The sequence below is a fragment of the Vidua macroura genome, chromosome 3, assembly GCF_024509145.1.
Source record: "Vidua macroura isolate BioBank_ID:100142 chromosome 3, ASM2450914v1, whole genome shotgun sequence".
NCBI lineage: Eukaryota > Metazoa > Chordata > Aves > Passeriformes > Viduidae > Vidua > Vidua macroura.
Window position 1 is genome coordinate 19,566,442 of NC_071573.1, and position 26,415 is coordinate 19,592,856.

Consider the following 26,415-nt stretch of genomic DNA (forward strand, 5'->3'; position numbering starts at 1 on the left):
AGTAGTCTTCCTATGTTGCACTTGTAACATTAGCCCAATAAATTCTTGCTCATGACCATAGCTTTGAAATGCTATAGCAATGAAAAGAGCCATGTCATTTGCCTATGCAATTGGAGGTTGGTGTATAGGCAACTATAGTATATCATATCAAATACAGGGACAGCTGTATTTTGTCAGATCAGTGGTCTGAGAACCTAGCCCAGGCTTCAGGTTCAAGATGGGGTCCAAAGCAGATGGCTAGAGAAAAATGTAAGATGTGGCCGTAGGGTGGACCTTTCCAGGATACTCACCAACACTCTAACAGTTTTCAACTCAAGGACTTCCTCAGTTGGAAGTTGCCTTCTGTGTACATAGTAAATTGGTATGGATTTCTTTTCCATTAACTTTACACTTCCCCGGTACGCATTAAGATTTTCAGTATTCTGTGGCAGGGGCATAGAAATGAGTCAATAGGATTTGCAGCTGTTTCAGGAAGAATAATGTGTTCAGCAGAAGAGTCTACTTGCTTTGAACTGATTTGCAAATAGAGAATCTCCTCTTACAGAAATGTTTCACAAAATTCTGGTCTATATTTAGGTCAGTTTTCTTTTTATGTGGGACTACTTGAGACCCTCTGACTGTGGAGAATTCCACGTGGTGACAAGTATCTCTCAAGAGTAAGAGTATATGTAACCTGTAATCTGCTCTGCTGACAATTTATTTCTGGATGCTGCTTAACTGTTGGTTTTCACATGCAAAGCTTGAACTCCTGTATCAAAGTTCAGCTCTCTCCAATACCAAGATCCATTGAAGCATTCAATCTAGCCTTGCTGAAGACGTCACCAACAGATGTGCTTTGCTCCTGAACTTGGCTTGCTAAACTTGAACTTGTTTACCCTTGGGTCTCAAGCAAGACTGCTTGAGCTGCTGCTGGGCTTCTGCTTACTGAGAAGGGTATCAGTTTTATGAGGAGTTTGAGAGTTTGTGGTGGTATTAATGATGCTTTTAACTTCTGGTTTTATGTCTGGCGAATACTGGTGTTCCATGTGCTTGCTTGTGGCAAAACAGCTCACAGCTGCCTTATGGAAGTCTATTAAAAAGTATAATTTATAATGCTTCTGGTGCAAAATTTAATGACAAGTATATGTGATGATCTGTAAAAATTTTTGGCCCCAGTTGTTTGAGACTTGTTGGGTTTTGCTATAACTTATTAAATGTGCTGACAGCTTGTAACTGGCACATGCATTTCAAACAAATGAAGCCATTGAAATGAAAACAGATCATATTCAGTTCTTATATTTAATGATAACACCCCAGCCATCATTGCATGAGAAGTGATTTGGGAAAGAAAAGTGCTATTTTTCAGAAGGGTAAAGGTGTACATCACACATTTTTATAAAGCAGCCAGATAGGATGGCAATGCATGTCCATATGAGTTCCTGGTTAGACAGGTAACATGAGAACAGTTGTGGGCTTTATGTGCAAGACAACCCAGGTTGGAAACTGGGCTGGCAAAATGCAGACTTTGTCTAGAAGGGCTGGTTTGTCCACAGATCTGGATTAATGCATGTTCTATGAGACACTGAAATAAACCAGGCTACATCTGTATTGACAGCTCAGATGAGATTTTAATTGGATTAGAAAGATTCAGTCTGTAAATGCACCAGTGTAAATCAGCGACCTGGAAGTGCCTGAGAGAGCTCTGTGCTGTGTGCTAGCTCCCTGCTGCTTATCCGTTAGGGTCTAGTCTGGGTGCACTTGTACTATATAAAAACCAGATTTGAGTGTAAAGCCTTTTGACCCAAATCCCCAAGTGAAATGATGACACCAACATCATCTGAGATCTGTAGTGAGAAGAGCATTTGTGTTAGCTCCCTGAAGCAGGCCCAGGGGGTATAGCATCATCTTGCCATCTGCTCTGTAAAGGGTATAATGAAACATTGGTGTGGTTGAATGAATTTTTAAAAGCCTTATTTTTTCCCTTGTTGAAGTTAAAATCTGGGGCATTTTTCCCATGGAAGAATTAATGACAAGGAAAGCTGAGCATAGTTGTGCTGGAGAAGTCTCCCTTGTGATGAATTTTCCAATCCAGTAAATATTCAGTATTGTTTCTGCCTCATTTTCTGAGGAAAGCTGGCATTTTGAGGATCAGGAGCATGTCTTCTGCTGTTGTTGTGCTACTTAAACTAGTACCATGAAAAGTGAATTTGGAGATGTTCATTTTTCAAGGGGAAGAAATTAGGAATGACCCATTCCAAGCTTTCAAACTTGCTTGTATAGTCCCCAGACTGATGCAGATGCACATGTGCTAGCTGCTCTGTTTGGGAGATGTACCCAGACCATTCAGCTATGTAATGGCAGCTGCCTGACTGGACTCTGACCAAGGCAGTGACTGTGAGATGATAAGCTGATGCTGATTTCAGCTGAAACGCCTGCTCTTGTTGCCACTCAACCAGAAAAACAATCTTAGGCTTATGTGTTACTTGAAGCTGGATGCTGTGTTTATGCCTTGTCTGATTAATTAGAAAATTAAAACAGAAAGAGTTACTCCTGATAGGTCCTAAATTCTATCTTGATTTATTTCACGGGGAACATGTGCAGAGAGTAGGTCTGAATGAAGATGATGGCTTATGGTGACTTAGAATGTTTTGGTTTGGGCTAAGACAGGAGATGATGTACCAGCTCTCAGGCCATCTGCTGGCAGTGACTGCCTTGGGATGAATGCAGTGGTAACAGTACAGGTAAGTTCTTATCAAAGTCTAGATGCACAAAACACAAAGGAAACAAAAATATTTCTGACCACAAATTTTGTCCTCCAAAGGCTGCTTTTGTGAAAGAGGATAGAACAGCTGGCTTTAGCATATTCCCTTCAATGAACAAGCAGAGAAAGAAGCTTTAGGCAGCAGGGTGTGTGGACTGGTCCTGTACCTTGCAAATTGTAAAACTGGCCCTACCTGACCATCGAGGCTGATGTGACCAGCATCACTTCTGTTTCCATACAAAACACCACTGCCATATAGTGGTAAAGTGCTGCTGCAGATGGTGGTCTGTTGGCAGGCTCCAAAATGGTTTTGTGCCTGCTGGCAAAAACATCTGTGCTAGACACATGTTTTTCCTTGTACAGATTTATCAGCTGAACAGGAACTGCAGAAGAATCTGGAAGAACTATTGTAAGGCAAAGGAAGTAACTTTTTTTCATGGAACAGTTTCTCCGTGCCCTTGTTCCTATTTGTTAGCAGCAGTGTATTCTTGTCACAATGGATTCTGATACTTTGTGCTCATTGTTAGAATCCTGGACTCTTCTTGGTGGTTAAAGGTGGTGTGCTGCTTGACACTAAAGATTTTGCCATCTAGATCTCTTATAACAGCAGCTTGATCTCATATTGGAACTCAGACCACACCAAGAAAGGCGACTGAAATGCTAGCAATTCAGAAAAAAAAACCAAAAAAAATGTGAAGAATGCTAGTACAGAGGAAAGAGAAGTGTGAAAAGCTTGTGCTTTTGTTGTTTCTGTTTTGTTAGTGACTGTGAGATGGTCATGGTATTTGAGAAGGTGGAGTGCAAGGTTCTTTATTTTAAGATGCAAGGTCCTTGGGGAAGAAATGGACTTGTCTTTTGAGTTTGCATTTTCAAAGTTGTTAGTATTGTTGTATCCTCCAAACTTGAATGACTTACCTTCAGCACATTAGATTCTTGTACTGGGCAAGATTTGAGAAATGCTTACTGTTATACTTTTGTGGTTCTTATCTGCCCTTGAAGCATTCTCGCATTTAGTTCAGGTGGGATATTGACTGGAATTCCCTGTCATGGTTTCTCTTACATTACATATGAATCCATTAAATTTTCAGTTTAGGAGGTTTTTCCTTCTTTTTTTTTATTTTAAATTTTTTTCTCTGAGTCTCTAAGGAGGGGTTTTGTTGACTTTCTGGGTTCACAAAAGCTTTTTGTCCATATTGCTATTTACCATCTTCACAGGCTTTTCCAGAACAAAACTTAATAGGTATTTTTATCATAAAATCGAATAGTACATTATTTACAGTTGAGGAGCAGCATAAATACTTGTGAACTCTCTATATTGGAAAAATTTAGAATTATCCCCATCTGTTTTGGCCTGCCTTTAAACTTTTTCTCATCCATTGAATTGCTGAGAGAGGTAGGTTGCTGCTCAGGTGAGGCAGCCTACACTCTTCTCTCTCTCCCTCTCTAGATCTAGCATTGTGATCCCATTGCAAACCCCCAGATTTTGTGGAGAAGATGCATATGGAACCACTATATATTCCTAAACAATAAGACCACTGGAAATCAAGCCCATATTTTCCCTGTAATATTGCCTGAGTGCAGTTAAATGAAGATGGAAGCAAGTGCTGAAACAAGGTCTCTGTCCTTCCCTCAGCCCATTCTGGGAACCATGATTGAAACTGTAACCTTGGTTTCTGTCTGCAGTGCTCTGCAACAGCAACCACGAGAACATGGAAGTATGTCCCTTCTTGATGCAACCCTAAATTCAACTCTTAGTCTTTCATCTCATCATCTCATCACCTCTGATTTCATTATATGAAATATAATGCCACAGCATCCAAGTTGGCTCCCTTTCTGAATTAAAGACAAACTAGCCAAGGTATCTAGCTAGAAAAAATGGCAGTGAACTAATCCCTTCTTAAGTAAATCTGTGTCTTCATCTTCTCCTGAAATAGAACTATGGAAGTGGGGTGATGTTTGCTCCTGTTCTGTGTGTTACTGTGCTCTCTTGATTTCTCAACACACCAGGCTAGTATTTGTGAGCACTTTAGTGTCAGAATGCTGAAACAAGTTGGTTAGTGTTCTCTGAGTACATGAGCCATCCACATAACTGGTATCTGTGCTAATTCTCTCAGCGGAGAGGCAAAGGAGCAGTGGGGTCACCATAGACATGGTGACTTTTATGAAGTAACCAGTAGCATAAAGTTCAGGAAAATTCTGACCTTTGCTTACTCTGTGAAATCTCTCCACATCTGTTCCTTCTCTGCCTTAAAAGAGAGAAAAAATCTGTGATTATGGTCTTGTTTCCCAGAGGAGAGAAAGTTGAGAAAAGGAATGAAAAGAGTTTTATATTGAAAGAAAGGTAAAGCATGGAAGTATCTGGGAATTTGTTTATTTATTTTGTCAAAGGAAGCAAAGCAGTTTCTGAGCAAGGCATAAGTTTGGCACACACTGAATAACACACCTTTAACAGCTTCAGGGAGATGAGATCCAAAGCTAAATAACTGTTGTAGTGGGTTCCACTGCAAACAGCTGACTTCAAAGTAGCAAGTTCCCTTCATGCCTAGTTCTCCCTTGCAGACCATTTAGTGTAATGGATACAACATAAAGCTCAGATGAAAACTAGGCTTCACCACATTGAGTAAGTACTCCCATATATCACCAGTCTCACTCAAGCTTGCCAAGTCCTAGCTGTGGCAGTGTTTGTGAGGCCCCTTTTTTGGCTCTGCAGCCTGCAAGAGTATTTATGTGGTAAAAAGTACAAGAAATGCTTCCATTCTGATCTTTCATGTGAATATAGACAATATATGTCAATGTATGTAGGAACAAGAGGACATCAGCTCTTTTTCTATGTGTTTGCTGCTGGGCTTGAAGAAAAAAGTTCCCTATTTCTCCTACAGCTCTCGTAATATTTCTGGGAAGCAGAGATGCAGAATTGCCTATTCTGTCTCTTGGCTCTCAGTATGGAGCAACACCTTTTCAGAAAAGTATCTTCTATGTCTGAAGCTTATTTAAGTCCGTCGTTTCTCATTGAAACATTGTGACTTGCAAAGACATGCATGTTAGGTCCTTGCTTCAACCCCCAAATACGTGTCATGTGTATTGATAACTGTATTTACTCTCATTTAAGTTCATGCGTATTACCAAGATCTGAGTATTTAGTTTCAAATTTTTAGTCTTTTGAGTCATTCTGTCGTAATGCTGGATTCATTTGAATACAGGGATTTAATTCCTGTGTCACTTGCCCTGCATGTAAATCACTGTTTCAGATGATGCCTCTGACTGGCCTGCAGCTTTGAGTTGTTGCTAAAAGCAAATTTCTGTGCAACCATAATTTAAAAGTCCCTCTATTCTGTTTTTCCTATAAGAGGAAGCTATTTAATTCCCTGTTCCCATCCCTCATCCCTTCTGTGCTTCTCTGTAATTAATTAATCTACCTAATCTGTCAGGAAGTGTAATGCCAAACACAATTGACAGCTGGGGAGGTCCTTCATTTTTATTTGTATTTGATGAGCTCTGACTTCAGCAAACTAGGAGGCTTTGCTGGCCTTGGCTCAGTGGAGAGTCCCCACCCCAGTTATTACTTCCTTTCTTGCACTTAATGAGGATGAGCCAGTGGAGGTTTTAAGAAAACGCTGCTGGTGAGACCAAGGGAGAAGTTTCCTGAAAAGAGACTCATATCCAGGAAGCAGCCTTGGCATTGCCCTCTGAGTAGAGGGTGCTGTCTCTAAAAGCAGAAAAAATCCAAAACGTTGAGGCAGCAAATCACTTTTCTTCACTGATGGTGGCCAGGCCACAAAAACTTCCCTTTCTCTTGGGTTAGTTTATAGTTGTCAGATCAGTATTTTTCATGCATTCAGATGCAATTGTCTTCTATTATAATAATGGCAAAACAGCTGGGTGGTTTAAAATTTCTGAAGTAAAGGGTACTGAGGCTCAGGAGGTTAAAGCTCTTCATGGTATCAAAGTCTGTCTAGTTATGTACAAAATTTCTTTATGTTCAGCATAGTCCAAGATTATACATACTCAGGATTCCTCTTTTCTTTTTTAATTTTCCACACAGGGCATATGTTTCTTCTTTTCTTCCTGCTCTACAGAGAGAGCTTTTCATAATGCTGGTTCTGCTTTACATGTGTCTTATATAAAATACATGTGCACAAGTCCCTGACTTTAATGCACATATCACTACAAGAAGCTTTCTGTAGTTGAATTCAAATCCAAACCCATAAGAGATATTGCATTTTGGGCTTTGTGGCAGAGACAGCTTCCCCTTTCAGGTGCTCACCTACGACTGCATTCCTGTGATAGGGACAGGCTTATGGCCCTGAGTGCAACACCAGCACTTTGTCACTTTAGGCTCTCTTCCAGCAGGTGCATCTGGTTGGCAGCTCCCAGCTCCCTGACCAGCTGTGTAAGAAGCAGTAGTCACTATGCAAATGTGTGAGACACAGCTGCTGGGAGAGGAGCATGAGATGGGAGCCAGGTCTCACACTCCGCGTCTGAGAATCAATAGGGCTGTGTAAACAAACCTAAATCCAGACCTATTCTTATGTGCGAGATTTTGGGTGTGAAGAAGCTGGGGGTGTCACCAAAGCACCTGTGCAGTTTTAAGGATTTTGTACAGGCATACGCCGTGTTTTAGATCTTGTTGCTTTATTAAAAGCTTATGGACAGAGGAACCAGTTCAGTTTCACTGAAGACAGTAGTGGAGTTACATCATTCTCCATTGACTGAAATTTGGCCTGTATGGTATTTTCTGTGTCTTTGGTGGTTGTTGGCTTCTGAATATCCCAAGAAGAGCATATTGACTTCCTTTCTGAAAAGTGGGAAGGGTCGTGGTCATGGTTGGAATACTTGAAGGGAACGTCTGAGTGTGTTCTGAGAATGATTTACTTACAGTAGACATGAAATGCCTGAGCAAGCTCTCACAGGACTACATATTTTTAACAGGGCAATGCTGCTGTTTCATGGGAACATGCAGGGAAATGCATGTAGTACATCTAGGGCAGAAGAGAAGTACTGGATTTTTGGGACCATAATAGATATGTAGCGTGGGAAACAGAAGGAGGGGAAAGAACAGATCTACCACTAGAGGATGGAAGTGCTAAGTTGTCAATCTTATGTCTTCCCCCTGTTGAATGCTTGAGAGCTGTCATGATATCCTAACCCTGAAATCATGGATAGGGTGGATATGCTTAATGTCAGAAATCGTGTGGCCATGTGTTTCTAACACCTTTATCACCTGATTTGCTAATACTATCATGTTTTGGCATAGCTACAAGTGTTAAGCAGCATAATATAAAAAGAAAAAAATAACATAAAGCTCTACTCTGGCCTTTTTCCTTAGCAAGGCATAATTAATATTTGAATGTTTTTTGTCTTCCACTATGGCTATAACAAAGTGTCAGCAACTTTCTGGATTGAGCCTGAAGGCTGCTGAAGTGATAAAACACTGAGATGATATTGATAGTAAGAGTCACACGTGCTAGCTGCAAGGATCAAATTAACTTATCTCTATTTCAGCTTTCTGGAGCTTTTCCAGCTATACTTGGATGGATACAGAATAGACAATTTTCTACCCTCCTTCTAGAATTGCACCAGCATTCTCATATATTTCCTGCCACTTTGCCTGATGATTTAGAGAGTGGGCTCTCTTCGGTAGAAATAGCATAAACAGCAGCAGTACAGGGATGTCCTATTGCCCCAACATTTTCAAATGGCTTCTCTGAGTATGATTCCTGCCCTTCTGTGGTTTCTATCCTTCAATTCTCTTTATTAGTGTCCTATGTTTTTCAGAGTTGTATTTGATGGCTTAGAAATCTATTATTAAGACCTCATCCCTCACCTTCTGAAGATAATATTTGAATCTAGATTTGGTCTGCTAAGGAAAGGTGAGAGATAGTTATAAAACATGTAAGAAAGGTAATATGGGAGGAGAATGTGCAACTTGGAAATGCATCTGCGAGAAATGACAAGAGGAAAGTACTATGTCATGTAAAGACCTTGTTGACTAGATTGTAACTGGACAGGAGATTGTGATAAGAAGGAAGTGTCTTCCATAGTATTGAAGAAAAAGACACAACAAATGAAGTAGCTGTGGTGCTGAAGGGAGAGTGAAGATGGAGATGATATGGAATGAATGCTAGGCCAAGATGATCTTTTGGCTGTACTTTTGGAGTGAATGAATGATGATGAAGGGAGGTTGAATGACAGATGTTTTTCTTCTGCAGCTTAGAGAAGAAAGGCCAGAGATATTGTAGGAGGTATGTTTTTATACTTAGCCTGATATCAGCAAGAAAGGGGAAGCCAGATCTCTCTGTCAATGAAGACCTTATAAATTTGTAATAATTTATAATAATTCCTCACCTGAAGCTGGGGAAGCAGTGAAATTTTCCAGTGAAGAGAAAAGATTGAGAAACAGGGTGGGATGTAAGTGTCTTGCCAGATAGTAGTTATCTTTAGGGAAGTAGACTGGAAGTAGACAGCTGGAGTTTAAGAGGAACTGTTAAGAAAATAAGATAATTGAATGGAGAAGAAGATAACAATCATGAAGTATCATCTGTTTAATATGTTGACTAAGATTAGTTTCTGTAGTTGTTCACCTAGTAACAATTTATATCAGATATAATCATGGCTCCGATAGTGTATCATACAGCCTGAGGGAGAGTGGGGGGAAAAGGGTTTGTAATTATGTCATGTCTCTGTGCCCTTCTGTTGGTGGATTCTAGCTTCAAACAGTACTCGAGGTTGTTTATCATTTAGGGGACTTGTTGAGGTGATTTGGGATTGCTCTTCCATTGCTGGAGGGAAATGCCCTCTTCTTTGCCTGGTGTACAATACTCCAAAATGGGGAGCACAAGGTGCTACAGGTGAGGTGGATAGAGTAGCACCTTTTTAGGGCAGAAGGTTTCCAGGTCAGCAGTTTTCTGGCACCTTCCTCCACGCTAGGTAAGTAGAAGATTTTGGTGTCACTAAATACAGCAGAGGTCCTTCTGTTCATCCTTCAGCACCAGGTGCGAGCAGCACATGGAAAACAAGTGTTAGAAGGTGCTTTTTCTGTCACTTATCACACCAGACTGCCCCTCTGCTCTGTTTTGATGTTTTTTATTCTTAGGCAGTACATAAGATGCCTTCCACCTGGCACTGTAACAGCACTGACCCAGAGCTTTTAACATTAGGTACCTTGTTGTCTGTAAGCTTGATGGGAGGAAAAGTTTTTCAAGGACATTGCATTTTCCTAGTTATCCCTGCAAATTTGCACAACTAAATTCATGCATTTGTGAGGGATTTTTTTTTCCTTGTGTGAAACAGGGACTAGTAGTAATGCTTCTTAGGCCAGTTTTAATGCATAATTGTAGCCAGATTGAAAAGGTGCTGAAAAGATGAAGCATGTGTAGATTATAGGCAGTACAGGAGTCTTCCCATGGCAAATGTATTGAATTTGAAGAACTTGGGAGCAAATCTCTATTACTGCCTCCTGTCATAGACATTGCCCTGCTGTTATCTACTTGTTCTTTTTGTAGAGAGAATCTGATGCAAGACTCTGCTGCCTTCCTGTAGACCCAGTGGTGTATGCAAAAAAGCCCTAGTCGACATTTATATATTCTATGCACTTTTACATTAAAAACACTTCAGGGCGTCTTTTAATTTTGCAGTTTTCCATCATTTGTTTACCACATAAAGGAAAGGAAAGACTGCCCACACTTAACAACAACCTTTGGAAAAGGTTACCAGCATGCACAACTGCATGCAATAGTTTACTAGGTGGAGGCTTAAAGAATAACTTCTCCAAAGGAAATTACAAGGGGAAAGCAGATTGCAGTTTAGCAGGTTGGAAGGTGTCCAGGGAGATCCCTGAGTCATAGAAAATCCATTGTGATTGCTTTAGTGGCTGTGTTTTAGCATTACATCTTGAACAGAGAGGAACAGCTGCACAAGTTTGTTGGTTGGTGTGAAGCTGTTGGCTTAAACATTAATGATGTGGAAGAGCTTTGGATCACAAATGCTAAACCGGATACTAAATGCAATTATGATTTGTTGTTAGGAGATGATGCAAGGCCCATGCTCATTCTTCTCTTATTCTTTTTGCTGTATTTTGTGAAAAATTCTGATTATTTCTTTAGTGGAAACATGGAGAGAAAAGCATATTAGGTGGTGTTTTCTTAAGCCCAGTGATGTCAGTGCAGTAGTTTCTGTTCTGCTTATCAGAATACTTGAGCAATGAGACAGGACAGGGTGTGAGTGAATAACCAAATATACTGTCATGCCTTCAATTCACTGTTTGACTATGGAAATACTCTGTTTATGTGAGGGAAGAGCATTTTGGAATTTCCCTCCTCTTCAACCCAGAGGAGATAACAGAAACCTCATATGTGGATGATATTCTCGCTGGTCTGGACTGATTAGTAGTAAATACTGATCATCTCTATTTATTGAAGTAGAAGTTAACAATTAGTGAAAAGGAGACTGATAAATTTCTCAGTCTATTCTATGTTGGAAATCCATGCTGTAGACTATAGAGTGAGCCACTGTTAGAGATGGTTAAGCTCAGAGGTTTCATCTGTTACAATTTTAAAGGGGTTATTTAATTAATATTTTCCACTGGTGTAAATCCAAAGTAAGTCCACTCAATTTAATGGAGTTTGGGACATTCTGATTTCTGGTTTGCACTACCAAATTTGGAATAATAACTCAGAGGGCAAGAGAACAACTAAAGCTAGCTTCTGATTTTGCTTTTGTCTGTGTAAACTTGAACTTGTGCCAGAAAATGATGTTGATTTAGTGAAGTTCCTGTGAGTTTACCCTGTGTATAAGCTTGAGCATGTGTTTCTAAGCTGCACAACCAAAGCTCAACAAGATGTTAATTTTGCTCATTAAATTCTCAACCAATGTCTCAGTTCCTCCTGCCCTTTTACGTAATATTTTATCAGAGATTTAAAGGTCAGCCAAGCTCTGACTTACCCTTGTTTTCCTCTATAGGGGCATGTGGCAAATAGGATGCACACAAGAGAATAAAACTGTGAGAGGAGGAGTAGGTGGCACTGACGCCCCTGGAAATTCAGCCTGCCTTTGGTGCAGCAGCAATCCCCAGCCCACATTTTGAAGGTTGAGCCAGCAGGACTGTGTTTGGGCAGGAAGCGATCAGAGAGGTGTGTGCCTGTGTGCTTTGGCACAGTCTAGACTGTGAATTGCTCCAGCCTAGGAACCTCCTCTGAACTCATTAGTATTAAAACAGAACAGAGGGAACTTTGTAGGGAGGGAGAGGGTGTGGAAGCAGGAAAGGTAGCAGTTTAGATGGCAGTTTCCTAATAACCTTTCCCACAACTACCTTCCCATACAGGGTCTCAGCTAGAGGACCTTGGCATGAAAAACAAACCCTGGCACAGGGAGGGGGAAGGGAGGGAGGAAATGAGGAGAGGGAAAGGAAATAAGGGGTGGAAAATGGGCACTGTGCTGAAACAGCAGATTTTATTTTTATTTAGTGTTATATATGCTGATGGTGGAACCTCTGTTTGAGAGAGGTATTTTGTACCATGTATATAATCAGAATGTGGAGGTAAATTTGGTACTTGTAGCAGAGGACTTGCAACCCGTCATGGTGAAAAAATGTATCAAGGAGAGGTGTAACAGCTTCAGTTCTGTTTGGAGTTTTCATTTAATTGACTGGATGGTGAAATGCAGAGCACGTATATTAGGAAATGATCATCAACATGATCCAGGAAACTCCTGGATTGCTTATGCTCTGCTGTGCTGTCCCTCCAGCAGATATGGGAGTGGTTGAAGTCCCCCAGGAGGACCAGGGTTTGCCACTGTGAGGCTGCTCCTGTCTGTCTACAGAAAGGCTTCCTGGTCAGGCAGCCTACAGCAGACTCCCTTGTAATGCCACTTGTCCCTGTTCTCCCTTTAACCTGACCCATAAGCTCCTAGTCAGCTCCTCACCCATCCCCAGGTGGAACTCTATGCATTCCTGCTGGTTACTGGCATAGAGGGCACCACTGCCTCCTCATCAACTCTACCTGACCTTTCTAAAGTGTCTTCCATTCCAGCTCGTAGGAGACATCCTACCACATCTTTGTGATGCCAGTGAGATCAAAGCCCTGCAGGTGTGTGCATCTCAAACTCCTCATTTATTCCCCATGCTATATGATGTATGGAGGAATTTTAGTAGGGTCTCTGACTCTGAGTTATTGGCAGCAGTGCTTGGAATTCCTTTTTGCCGCTCTCCAGGTGCTCTCCTGCTGTCATGTGATCCCTTTCTAGTATCTGGGCATCTATTGCTGGCAGTGACATCAAATTGGTAGGAGTGGATGGATTGAGGATCCCCTTCCCCAGCAACTTTAGTTTAAAGCCTTCACCATCTCTGCGACATAACTGAAGATGCTCTTCCCCTTCTCTGACAGATGGACCTGTTAGCCCCAGCAGGCCAAGTTTCTCAAAATGAATCCCATGGTCTAAACAGCAAACACATGGCTGTGGCACCAGTCCTGTAGCCATTAGTTGATTTACCAGATTGAACTGGCCCTTTCAAACCCCTTCCCTTTGACCGGGAGAATTGGTGGAAAAGCTACCTGCCCTCCAGAGTGCCTTACTGCAGCTCCCAGAGCTCTGTAATCCCTCTGGATACTCCTCAGACTGTTCCTGCTCATATCACTTGGGCCCACTTGAAACAACAGCAGTGAATAATAGTCAGCAGACCGTATGAGGTAGTCTCTCAGTGATATCCCCAATATGAGCCCTCAGTAAGCAGTACATCTCTCTAGAGTGTGTCACTGGGCACAAATCCATACTGTGCATATGTCAAAAGATAAGCTTAAAATAAGGTGGGAAAATTGTGTGAAAAAAAATGATGGCATTCCAGGTGGACAGTTAAAAGTCCTTTTAATAGCAAGTCTAGTAATTCAGGACAGAAAGCAGCCAGGGACAGTTTTTCAGAGAAAAAAATAGGGATTATAGTAGAGCATAAGTGAACATAAGTCATGCAAGTTTTGAGGGTTTTAAAAAAAAAAAAAAAGTCATTGATTATATGGAATATGTGGAGTATATAACCAGAAGGGCAGTCTGGAAGATGCATGAAATAAGCTTTGCACTTAGCTTTGGTAAGGTCTTAGCTGGAACACTGTCCTCACTTTTGAACAGTGCAATTCAAGAAAGATGTGCTTTGACTGGGTAAAGAGCAAAAGTCAATTAGAAGAGTGAGAGATCCAGAGGACATATCCTCAAAGAAAGACTGAAAGAGATAGGTTTGTTTAGCCTCAAAAGAGGAGACTGAGAAGGGACATAACAACAGTCTTTAACAGCCTCAAAAACTGTTATCAAGAGGAAGGAAAAAAAATCTGCTCACCACATTAGTCCTTGATAGGGCCGGAAGTAATAGGCTTAAATTGCAGCAGCAGGGATTTAGATTAGACATGAGCCTGACTATTCAGTTTTCATCCCTGTCCCTCTCATTGGGCTCATTTAAGTTCACTGACATGGACATGCAGCCCAACTTAACAGAAAAAGCTGTGATGATAGATGGCTGTTTTATTGTTCCCATATGCTCATCTATATCCATGGAATGTCCCTCTTTCTCTGTCTGTATTATAGCCCTGCATATGAGAGTGGGTGTCTGAGCCTTGATCTTTTTCTCTCTCTAAACACCTGTGTGTATTGTTGCATGAAGTACTGAAGGTACTGGTTTTCCTCATTCTTTCTCTTTCTGTTTGGACCAGCAGATTGTTGTCTCATGCATGTGGTTTGCCTGTGAAGGACAGAAAAATGAAGAGCAGATGGTGTTTCAAGTGGCCTGTGAGAGGGGATTGCCACAATAGGCCTTGCTGGTTATGTGTACTTGTGTGCTGTCAAGTCACAGAGAACTTTGAGGACTAGGAGAGGGACACGATTTAGCTCTTCTCCAGGAAACAAGGAAGCAATTAACCAGTGATTAAGAAGAGAAAAAGCAAGCAGTATAATGAGGGGTACATTTGGGGTGAGAAGGAAACCTGTTAGTTGACTTTGTGTGTGAAGAATTTCTCTACCAAAAAGCAGTGCCCTTGATGGATGAAAGTCTTATGCTGCTGCTAAGCCTTAAGAATGAGTAACTTCTGTGTTGGCAGGGTAGAGGAGAAACACATCTTTCAGTATGTAAACATCAGGTGCTTTCTGTCTTGTACTGTTATGACTGAGAATCAAGGGATTTGGGCCCCTAGAATTGAAGGGGTTTTAAAGCTGCAACTTTTTGAAAAAGCAAGGAGGAAAGAAGAGTGTAATGGGAATTGCAGCCTTTTGTTTGTCTGCTTCTCTGCTTTACAGTCAGATCCGTGGCAGTAGCTGAAATGTAAACATTGCTTCCTCTGCCAACAGGCTGTGTTAGCAATTCATGTGTGCACAGTGGTTTCCTAATGCACAAATCTAATGATAAAACATTGTGGGTATGGGCCGATGTTACGTGTTGCCTTATGTATATAGTTCTTGGGTATGTAAGGTGTGGGAGGCATGCATATCTGCACATACACATACTATATGTATGTAAATACGTGGAACCCAATGATGTTTTACTATGATGAACCTAATTCTTACCAATTGTAAAACTGATCAAAATGTTACTGCCATGCCTCTCACAATGTGCTGCTTGTGTGCTTTACAAAAGCTGCTTTTAATTCAAAGGGTTAGGATGAGATAGAAGAGCTTGAAGGGGGAGGGACTGGCTTGTTTTGGGGTTCATTTTGCTTTTTACTTCATGGGTTATCTGTGAACTTAGCACATATGCCAGGTACCCCAGTGGGAGTTTTTGACCAATGTGTTTCATCTGGAGATATGCTGGCCATGTAGGTGGTAATGCTGTTTACTGATCCAAAACTTTTGCGCTGTTCATTGCTCTAGTTTGTACTGGAGTGTAGGTGGTTTGTGCAGTCAAATGAACCTCATTCACTGACAGTTCAGACAGGCAGTCTTTCAGAATGCTTCATTGACCTCCTCAGCACTGGAAATGAACATTCTTCCTGCAGACTACCTTTTACATGTCAGCCTGGAGAGCTGGAATGAACAAAACAGTGGAAGGAAAACTGTAGGGGAACAAGCCTATACTGTCCCCTGGAGGCAGACACAGTGATTAAATAGGGAAGGTTTATCTCTTCTATTTGAGGGATTTGTAAGTTTTTTTGCAAAGAGACTGAGATCTGAGTAAGATTGTTTTGGTTCATTACTTTGTTCATTCACTGCACTTATATCTGAAGCAGTTTTTTGGGCAGCTGCCTCTGGACATATGATGAGAGCGTTTCTGCTACTCCGTTTTTGGTGGGCACAGCTTGAATGTGAAGAACAAGACTAATCTGCTTGTTATTTGCCAATGGAATCTGGCATAGGCAGCATGAACAGAAATAAAAATGCTCCTGGGGCTGTTGTTAGTGTGAAAATGTAGTTTTTGGTCACGTGTTAGCAACATGGTCCTACTTGATCCATTTTTTACAGCAGTAGTAGTTATGATGGATAGGATTCTCTATTCCAAAAGCTTGTAGTGTGCTGCTGACAACTTTGCCCCTGATCTCTTTCCACTGCTTCTCTTTCTCCTAAAGTTCCAGGCATGTCAGTGCCTTTTATATCATTCTTTGCTTGAGTTGCATTTCAGCATTGATTAACCCACCATCAACAATCCCCCAGAAGTAATTACACATGAACATGAACCTTCACTGGGGCCTGCCGGTGGATGCTGGATAGGATCCCATGGTGTGTCATAGTCATTGTTTACTTTGTACAAGATTTAAACAAATTTGTTCAGAGCATAAGGCCATCAGCTGTGCTAAGGCACTTGGGAGCATTGGTGGAACTGGAATGTGGCCTTTCTGGGGACATGGTGACAGACATCTGTATAAATGACCTTGGGGAACCTGAAGTAACAGGTATCATACTGGATAGGGAATTTATACTGGCAGCAGTGCATTATAATTGGTTTTGTAAATTGGGTGGATTTGGTGCTGTAAAGAGACTGAGAGAGAATGATTGATGAGGTGGACAGGGGGGAGTGCATTTGTACTTGACAGGTGAAAATGGTCAGTGGGAATGAGAAAAAAATTAGTGAGGGGAAAAAGAAATGGTAGGTGTGTGCAAGAGAAAGAAAAAAAGGAATATGAATATGAACGTGGGAATGAAAGGAATATGGGAATATGAACAGCAAGCAAGGTAAGAGCAGTGCATTAAAATAAAATTCATACAGTGGGTATAATGTGAAAATGAATGTACCCTTGGAACCTAAATTTTTAAGCATTCCAGGCAAGTAATTAAAATAAATAGTCTTCAAATTGTGAAGCCTGTCCTAGAGTATGTAAATTCTCAGTTTTCCTTATTGGATGACTCACAAAGAATCATTAAAGGTAATGCTGGTGTGATGGAGCAAACTGCACAAAAAATATTGCAAATAGCATTGTTATCACCATCTGGAAAGATACAATGACTCAACTGTAACACAAAATCAGCCAGGCTGTTTGAGGTAGAGAGTTGGAAAGTGTTTGACCATCTTCAAAGCCATCTCTGTGGCTTTGTGTCTTTCAGGGTTTCACACAGCCTTCTGAAACTTTTGGTGCTGTTCACAGGTCAAATAACTGCTGCCCTCATCTGTTCTGGAAGTTCTAAAGTTTCCATTTTGAGTTTAACAAAGAAGAGTAGAGTTTCTGGAGGGCTTTGCCAGTTTGTGCCATCTGGTTCCCAAGGAGCCTGTTAATGTCAAGACCTGGCTGTCCTTTTGCTTAAGTGCACATCAGCTGTTATAGAACCCATCAATGCAATAGAGCTGTAATCAGACAGTCAAAATAGGCATCTCTGAAGAGTGGAAGTGTTGAAGCCTGTTTGCCTATGTGTTATTTCTTAGTGTTGGATTCTATGGTGTAAAATAAAGATTGATTTCAGGTCAAAGCTATTCCATTTGAGGATCATAAAAGCATATAATTTTTAAATAATGCTTAAACAGTTGCCTGAATATGTCTTTAGGTAGAAATAAAGTGTAAAAAATCAGAATATGCTTTTATATATCATGAACATCTCTGTCATAAAAATAGCAATTAAATGTGAAACACAGGCCTAGGGATGATGCTTGTAGACATTCTCCCAAGAGCCCTGTAAGTTAGAGAAACTGTGACCTACAGGTAAAAAATTAAAAGTGTAATGCAGCTCTCTGTAGCTAAAATTATAAGAAATTGATGAAATAAGACAGTTATCCAACTGGACATAAGAAAATAAGCAAAATGTCCTCTTCCTTCTGGGAAAATATTTGTTACGTCCATATTAATCAAGTTATTGCCTGCAGTAAATATATCATATGAGCATTCATCTGAGGATTTCATAATGCTGGAAATGCTATGCATGACTCATTAAACATTTATGAGGATAAAACAAAACATCAACAACAACAAAACAACCCACTAGCCTGTAAAGGTTGGTTGTTTCCGTTTGCAGGTTTTTGTATTTTGCAAAATAAAGCAGCTGTCTGACCTTAAGTCAGTGTGAAACTCCCCGTGACCAATAAGTCCAGCAGCCAATGGTCCTGGGACGAGTAGAATGAGAAAGTGAAACTGAGGAGATCTCCTCCCATGAGTGTCCGAATATCCCTGGAGAACCAAGTTTGGGGCTCTTGGCCTCCATGATTCTGACTTCAAATCAGGAGATGTTGGAGACCAGAAGCTGTGGTTCTCTGTGTACTTATGGCCTTGAGTTTTCTCCTTTAGAGGCAGGCATGTTGGTAGGTGTTAAGGGTTCTCCTTCAGTGGGTCTCTCTCCAAGTGAACCACTCTCCTACATTACCAAAATCTTATTTTTCTTCTCTTTATTAATTTCATTTTGTGTCACTAAACAAAGAATTGACCAGGTAAGAAATGCTTTTGTGGAGCTTTGAGTATCATTACGGAGCTGGTGGCTGCCCAGCATCAAATCCAGCTTTCATGCTCTGATGAACGTTCCCAAAAACAAGGGACATAATGTGGTTTTAAATCCTGCAAAATACTGGATTTATGTTTCCTATCCATTTCTCCTTCTTGTTCTGTTTCTTTCTCTCTGTCTCTTATTTCCTTGGGTTGTAGCCATTTTGAATGGAGGCCATCTTCTCTTTTGGCCTGAGAACTGGACTGGAAGTATTTGAACCTCAAATCCAGTTCCAGTTCTTTTTAAATGTTTTATCATTGAAATTCAATCTACATAATAAATAAAATGCCCGCAAGAAAGTGAAATTAACTGAATTAACTACCACTAGATAAAATAAAATAGGAAATAAATTAAGGAGAGAAATGTAGGCACTATTAACTGGGCATGCTTTACATCTTCCTCAGTGCAGCCTGGCAATAATACCCTTTTAATCTCTGTTTCATGCAAGTCCAAGCATTTTTAAGAGCCAGGAGGCTGAGCAGGGTCACGCTGGCGTGAATTGCTGGAACCAAGCTGCCCATCCAAGGTGTAGAAAGGGACTTACTATCTTTCTGTTGGGAAACTTGCACAGGTGCTGGAGCAGGGAATTTTCCCTGCTTTGTTCTGACCGATCCTTTTTTCCTTGCCCTTTACAATTGCTCCTTGGGCATTCAATCACATTGGCTTCCTTAGTCTGGCTCCAGCCCCAGTCTTGATGACTGCATTCAGTTTGTCGTTCTTCCCCTTTCCTGCTGAATTTGGCAATTCCTTTCTCTTTTCAATAGCCGCTTGCCATCACTGAGCTAACTCTACAGTCTGAATTTCTATATACTGACAGATCTGCTTCTGTCATTGGGTCAGAATGACCTGTTCACTAACCAAATTACCCTCCTGAAATTTATTCTTTCTGTTGTTCCTCCTGCTTCCCTCCAAGGCAGCCAGTTTCCTTATGTGCAGTCTGTTAGGATCCCAAGTCAGAATAGAAAAATAGCCTGTCTAATTCAGGGTCTTCTTAGCTAGATCCCTGGTTTTCCTCTGCAGTCACAGTGATCTTTTGTTCATCTTTTATAGAATGGGAGAGGTAAAATGATTTGGAGAGTTCTAGAAGAAGATCTCATCTTTCTTGTATTTTGCAGAGATTTCTTGGGTTTTTTTATAGGGCAGGTGTTGATTGATGGTGTAGGTAGATGAGGACATTCAGGCCTCTTCAGTTCTTCCCACTCCTTTCTTCTTCTCAGTGAAGGAGCACACCTTGCTGAACACTAACTTCAGGAAAGGGAGTTGAGGCACTTGACTACTGCTTTGTGTTCTGGAGATGTTTCTTTCCGTGCTGAATATTCGTAGTTGCTCCCTGCCCATCTGACCTGGGTGTTAGAACCCAGCATTTTACTTCCTAACAAAGACAAACACTAACTTTCAAAATGAAGCGTAAGGCATTTTTCATGTGCTATTTTCCAGACAGGTGTGTTTGGGTCTGCCTCTGGTGATCCCCTTATGCCTGGAAACCCTGAACAATTTCCTTCTTACTATGGTACCTGAGCTAATGTGATGACTTCTAAAGTTCTTTTGACTTCCTCTACCCTCCTGAGTCACAATAATACAGGATACACTATTTTCCCTCTGGATCTTTCACCCTTTCAAACTAACTTTCTAGACTTTGTCCTGAAAAGCATGTCATGATGCAAAATTATGTGACTAGAAGTTGCATATTCATACTGTCCATTTGAAAGCAGATTTATCTTTATATCCCTGAATACTGCCACTATCCAGGGCAGTGTCTAGAAGCTGCAGTGTTAGAATCCTGTCCTCAGGGTGGTTTTAGTCAATAGGTACATTCTTTTGATGAAATGGTTGTCTTGAACTGTATTGATTGTGATGTTCATTTAGTTTAGTGCAGAGCTTCTGCTGCTTGTCTGATCTGCCAGCAGACTCCAGAAAAAGAACTATGGATTAAAAAAGCCAAGTTAGCTGCTCTGTAGTTAAAAGAAGAAAAAAAAAAAAAAAAAAAGACCATTCATTAATAAAACAATCATAATTTTTTTCTAAGAATTCAACTAAGCCCAGACAGCTCATGTATATTCTGGCTTCTATGGTGGTTCTTCCAAACCTGGCATTTCTGATTCCCTATCTGCCCCTCCTTTCCCTTCCACATGCTTGACCTCTAACAGCATTCCTTTGCTTGTCTTAAGGCCTTACATGTAGTTTCACTCTCCCTCTCCCCCCAAGAATGTGATCCTGGCCTGAGTTTTCTAATTGTGTATAGCAAGGATAAAACTCCTTGCCTCGCTTGGCTGCCCCCTTGTTTGGAAACTCACACTAAACATTTCCACATGGTTTGCACTCTTTTTGCACAGCTAATTTTTTTTTTTCCCTTTAAACTTTTTCTTGTTTAAAATAACCCTCCAGCTTCTTCTACCTTGGACTGCTGGCACTGACCTCGCCTTGTTACTGTTTGCATTTCTTTTGTACCTTTTTGCAGCTTGAATCTCTGTGGGCTTTTAAATCTGTCAGCAGCCGCTACCAGGCTCAGTGTGCAATTTTGCTCACTGTTTTCACAAGTTTCCCAGCCCTGAACACTTTCCAAATGAGCCATTGTTGGGCTGAGTTAAAGAGGTATTGTCTCTGCTTGAACAAGGTTAGTGTGGGTGCCAGAATCTGTGTGTGCAGCATTTTAGTGCCACAATGTCATCTTGATATAGGACCCCTGGACACTTCCTTCTCCAAATATTTCAAATACATAGGGGAAAAAACTCAAACGCCTGCCAAAACTGATTCATTGAAATATTACTGGAAGCTTTTCTTTATATTACTAAAACTCTTAATTTAGACATCTTCATCTGTCCCTGCTCATACAGTCTGCTTGCCCTGAAGACCATTCTTTTTTGTTTAATTCTCTTTATTAGCACCTAAAACTGGCAGTTTTGATTGGAGTTCTGTTCTGGTCAGTACTGAATTAACACAGAGGAAGTAGCAATCTCTTGTTTGATAGTTTTAGAGACATGCATTGGAAAAGAGCCTATTGTTATTCACCTTTTACAGAAGAGTAACCAAAGCTGTAGAATTTGGCACTCAGTTCCAGATCACAGTATTATCCTTCATTTTACTATTGTAAGCTTGGCTCAGCTCTAAGAGGGTATGTTCTACTGAGCTCAATTTTCTTAACAGAGACTAAATATGCTGCTCTGATCAACCCCATGTGGCACTGTGGAGTTCTATCCTTTATGTCTGAAATGCTGGGTGTCTTTGATGGGGACTGTGTGGTTTAGAGAACAAACATCTGGAAAAACATTTCAGCCTGTAGGTTGCTGATGACATGACAACTGGCTCATGGCCTTTGCTTGAAAGATAGAAAGAAAATAGTTCAATTTCTCTACAGAAGAACAATTTGGTATTACCAGCCAGGAAAAAAAAAAAGATGTATCAAACTTTCAGCCTTTCTCTAAGTGTCATAAAGAATGTCCGTGTCACATAATCCAGTGCTTTGAGTTTTTCACTTCATCCCTTTCATGTGATCCTTCTCATCCTTCACTGATCATTAGTAATGGAAGTTTGACATGGAAGTTGTTCAGGCTGCCTCTCTTCATAGATTGTGCTCTGACAGGGAGAACTCAAGGTAGCAAGAAAATAATCACGAAACCAATAATCTTTGGAGTGTTTGGGAGCCACTAAGTTCTCTTGATTGAAGGCTAGTCAAACATGCCTGATCCAGAAACCTCTCAACCTATTAGAACTTACCAATGCAGCTGATGACTGGTTTTTCACTGTTTTTCTTTTTCTCAATCTCCAGGATGAATTGGATCTCACAGACAAGAACAGAGAGGCTATGTTTGCACTCCCTCCAGAGAAGAAATGGCAGATTTACTGCAGCAAAAAGAAGGTACTACTGTTTTCTTCATTGTAGTAGCTCACCAATAAATTCTGTGTGAGCATTCATAACTGCATCTTGATTTGAGCTGTGTGTTTATCTACTGTTTACTCAAGAACATGAATAAGTGATGGAAGGATTTTTATCAGCATGGATATGGCACAATTTTCTGATACATATGCACTTGTGATTTCTGAAGAGGGTCTTAACATCTTAAAATAGTACACTGTCCCAGTTTGAATACCTCATGTGTTTGGATTTTATTTTTTTTTTGATTTTTTTTTTGATTTTTTTTTTGTTTGTTTTTTGTTTGTTTTTTGTTTTGTTGTTTTTTTTGGGTTTTTTTTGTTTGTTTTTTTTTGTGTGTGGTTTTTTTTTTGGTTGGGTTTTTTTTTTTTCTTATTTGTTTGGGGCTTGTGGGAGAGAATTGGGTTTGTTTGGTTTTTTTTGTCTTTGAGCTGAAAGAGCAACTATCATGGAAATGCATTAAGGAATTTTTAAAAACTTTTGTAGGTTGCTTAAAATAGAAAAAGTATTGAAGTCTTTCAGAATGTCTTCAAATATCTGTAAATTACACAACAATGATGTGTGAACAGTGATGTCTTAAAACTTGGTAGTTCAAGGTCTTCCAGAGTTTGTAATAAATGTTCCACAGTGCACTGGAAAGTGAGGAGCACCTGCTCATATCACTTTCCATGTAACACTTCTCCCTTCAAGGTCTTCAAATTTCTGACAAACCAGTAAAGGGACAATAAATCAGAGACTGATCAATAACACTAATATGTTATCACTGGCAGAATTATGGCCAAGTGAATGAATAAGTTGTGTCATTGCTGTGAAACTTCTAAACAAGGAGTTTCTGCAGCATTGGAAAAGTTTTGCTGCTCTAGGAAACAGAAATGAAGATAACCCCAATAATGTATTTATTAGCCATACATGTTAGGAGGAAAAAGGTGTGGTGAGTTTCTTGGTTAATTTTATTTCCCAAGTGTGCAAGTCATGCTATAAGTGCATCAGTCTTTAAACATAAGTCTGCATAACAGAAGGTAGAAGAGGATGTTTGGACTTTGATACCGAACCTGCAGATTTAAATCCTACTCATGGTCCTTCTGGGGGCTGTGTTTGCTGCCTTTTTGTCTCCAAGTGGGGGCAGTGAGGTTTCTTACCATGTAATTAAAGAAAACTAATCCAATCAGAGTGTTTTGCCTTCAGGATTTTTTTTTTTTTTGGTTGATTGGGGTTTTTTTAACTTTACACAGGCAAGTTAATAGAAATCAATTAATTACGGTGGCTCTGAGCTAGCAATAGAGCACAGGAACAGTCTAGGCGCCATTGTCTTCAGTGCTATCTCCATTCCTTTTTCCTGCTGGGGGGAAGGTGCAGGCTGCTGTGATTAATATCTGCTTTACATTTTTGCTGGCCAGCTCTGCTGGGCTTTTCAGCTCTGGTAGGAGAGGATCTATTTGTAGCTGTCTTAGAGACATCTCACCTCCTGGACCAGTCATCATTGGCAGGAATATTTGTGCTTTAATGTATTTAATATGTTAGTTGGATTCACTCATTACACTGAGGACTTTGTTTTTGTTGGAGTTTTTTGGTTGTTTGTTTTCCCCTGTGTTCTACAGCAGTAGATTTGCTATAAAGACTTGCAAAGTTAAAGAAGCTGCATACTGGAAAATCTTCATACTGCATTTATAATGCAACTTCAGTTAGCTGAACTCCAGCTATCCAAAATGATGTGCTAACTGGAATGGGATACCACTGCCAGATGTCTATTCATTACATTGTAGATACTTTCAATTACTTGAAACCTTAACTGTCCAGTGTTAGTCATTGTTTCCCTCACAGGCAGTCAGATGATTGGTGATGACACCTCTCTCTAGCCCACTACCCAATCCACCTATCATCATTGTTTTGCAGTGACAGAGAAGACTGTTCCAGGCTTCACTTGAAAGCAAAACCCCCTTTTCCCTGAAGAATTTTCAGTCTAATTTTATCCACAAAGGTGCCAATGTCTTAGTTGGCAGAACACTTCCAGCTACCCAGGACAAGCCCCCAGAGGACTCTGTCTTGCTGATGCTGGGTTCTTGGCAAGCAGGGCCCTATACTTTGAGATACGGCAAGTGGAAACACTACAAACTAGAAGGTCAAGAAGTGCAGACTAAGGCAACTGTTCCCAATTGTTAATTTCAGGTGCCTTTTCTACTCTAAAAGTAATGGAAAGTCAGAGCTTCCTTATTTGCTCTAAAGGTGGTGAGATTATTGTGCTGCCTTAAACAAACGTCACTTGCAAAAATGAAGATTAGTTGTTGTTGTAGACACACATTTATCTTGGCAGTCCGATGTTAGATGTAATCTTCTGTGGTACTTGATTCCAGTGTGGTGGCAGAAAGTCACTATTGTATTAAAAAACTCATTCCACCTGTTCCTAATGTCAAGTCTTTCTGAAGAAATGGAGGAAGACTGGTAGGTCTGTGCACTGAAAGTTGTATGCCAGGGGCACAGCTTGCCAGTAAACAGTCCACAGTAATCAAAGGTGGCTGAAACCTGAACCGAAATTTCATGACTGTGAGTGATACCTACAGAGTAGCATTCACACAGTATTACACAGCCATGCTTGCTTTGATCTCTTTTGGCTATTCTGGGTTCATATTTGAGACCGTTAGTATTAAAAACAAGTCACTGATTATTTGACCTAAAAGAGTAGCTCCAGCTAGCAGCTCTAGTGGGTGCTTTGCTCTCATTTGTGGAATAGCTATTTGCAAGGAATAAAGGCTGGCCTGTTGGAAAATGTTAATGTCTTCTCAATCTCAGCTGTTCACTACCTTGACATTAATCAGTACAGGATGGACAATGAGAAATGCAGTTGGCTTGATTTGCATCAGAGGAATCATTGACTAGTCACGACTGATGGCACCCTAACCCTCTACCCAAACCATCAGTACGTGTACATGTAGAAGGAGCTTCCACTGATATTGTTAAGTAAGGCCATATGTGGAAAATACAAATTATAACATCCTCCCTAAGTTCACATATTTTATTCTGGTTTTGTTTAGAATAATCTTCATGTCTCACCATAAGCTGAAATTTAGACTTACATAAAACTTACATAGACTTACTAGAACTCCTCTCTAGATTTCCTACCAGATATAAGTTTTGCAGGAATTAAATAAAGCACTAGACCAAGATCTCAAATGTATTTATTTGGAAATTTCCAATGTCAAAATTTACAAAACCAGTGTTCTTCACTGCTGTTTTACCAGGAGCTGATACTAACATACATAATCTCATTAAATACCAATCAAATAATTATGTGGAAGAAAAAAATTGTTAGCTCATTTGTCTCATCTATAAACAAGCTCATATTGGGATCCCAAAATGTGTAAAAAATGCAGGTATTGCACTGCTTCAGCACACATTGCTTTGGATGCAGCCTGTGTTTCTAAGAATGAGGCCTCATTGTGCAGGCCATAGCTCATTGCCTTCTGAACAACCTTACAAGCTGTTAGACTTATTGCTATTGGAAAGCGAGTCAAGTTGTTTTCTTTTTATGGCCTTTCCTGCCTCCAGAGACTAATTTGTATGACTTTGGCTGAGCAGATTTTAGTAGCAAGCACACACATTTTACACAGTTAAACAAGTTAGTTTTTTTTCACCTCTGTCTTTCTTTGAGGGAAAAAAAATGGTAGCAAATCTTTTTCCAAAGTAGAGTCAGACTGGACAAGCTGTATCATACAGCTTCTTTCCAATCAAACAAAAAAAACCACCCCAATCTCAATCCTTCAATTCTATTAATATATTGAGATCTCCAAAATATCTCAGTGTTATCTTGTACTCTTGTGATTTTAGTGGTATCCTAAAATAGTTGCTTTGAGTTGATTGTGCTTTATCTACTCAAGTGAGACTATTTAGACTCAAGTAGTGAGGTAATAAGCAGCACACTGAAACTTTCTGGAAGTAGACA

At 40.3% G+C, this 26,415-nt stretch overlaps 1 protein-coding gene across 1 annotated transcript in view; it reads left to right on the plus strand.

Annotated features, from left to right (window-relative positions):
- DAAM2 (dishevelled associated activator of morphogenesis 2) overlaps positions 1-26,415 on the plus strand; it is a 170,757-nt gene that overhangs the window by 56,221 nt on the left and 88,121 nt on the right. The window contains exon 3 of the mRNA XM_053973859.1: positions 22,374-22,463. Coding sequence (XP_053829834.1) covers positions 22,374-22,463 — 90 coding nt within the window. The remainder of the gene's footprint in view (positions 1-22,373; positions 22,464-26,415) is intronic.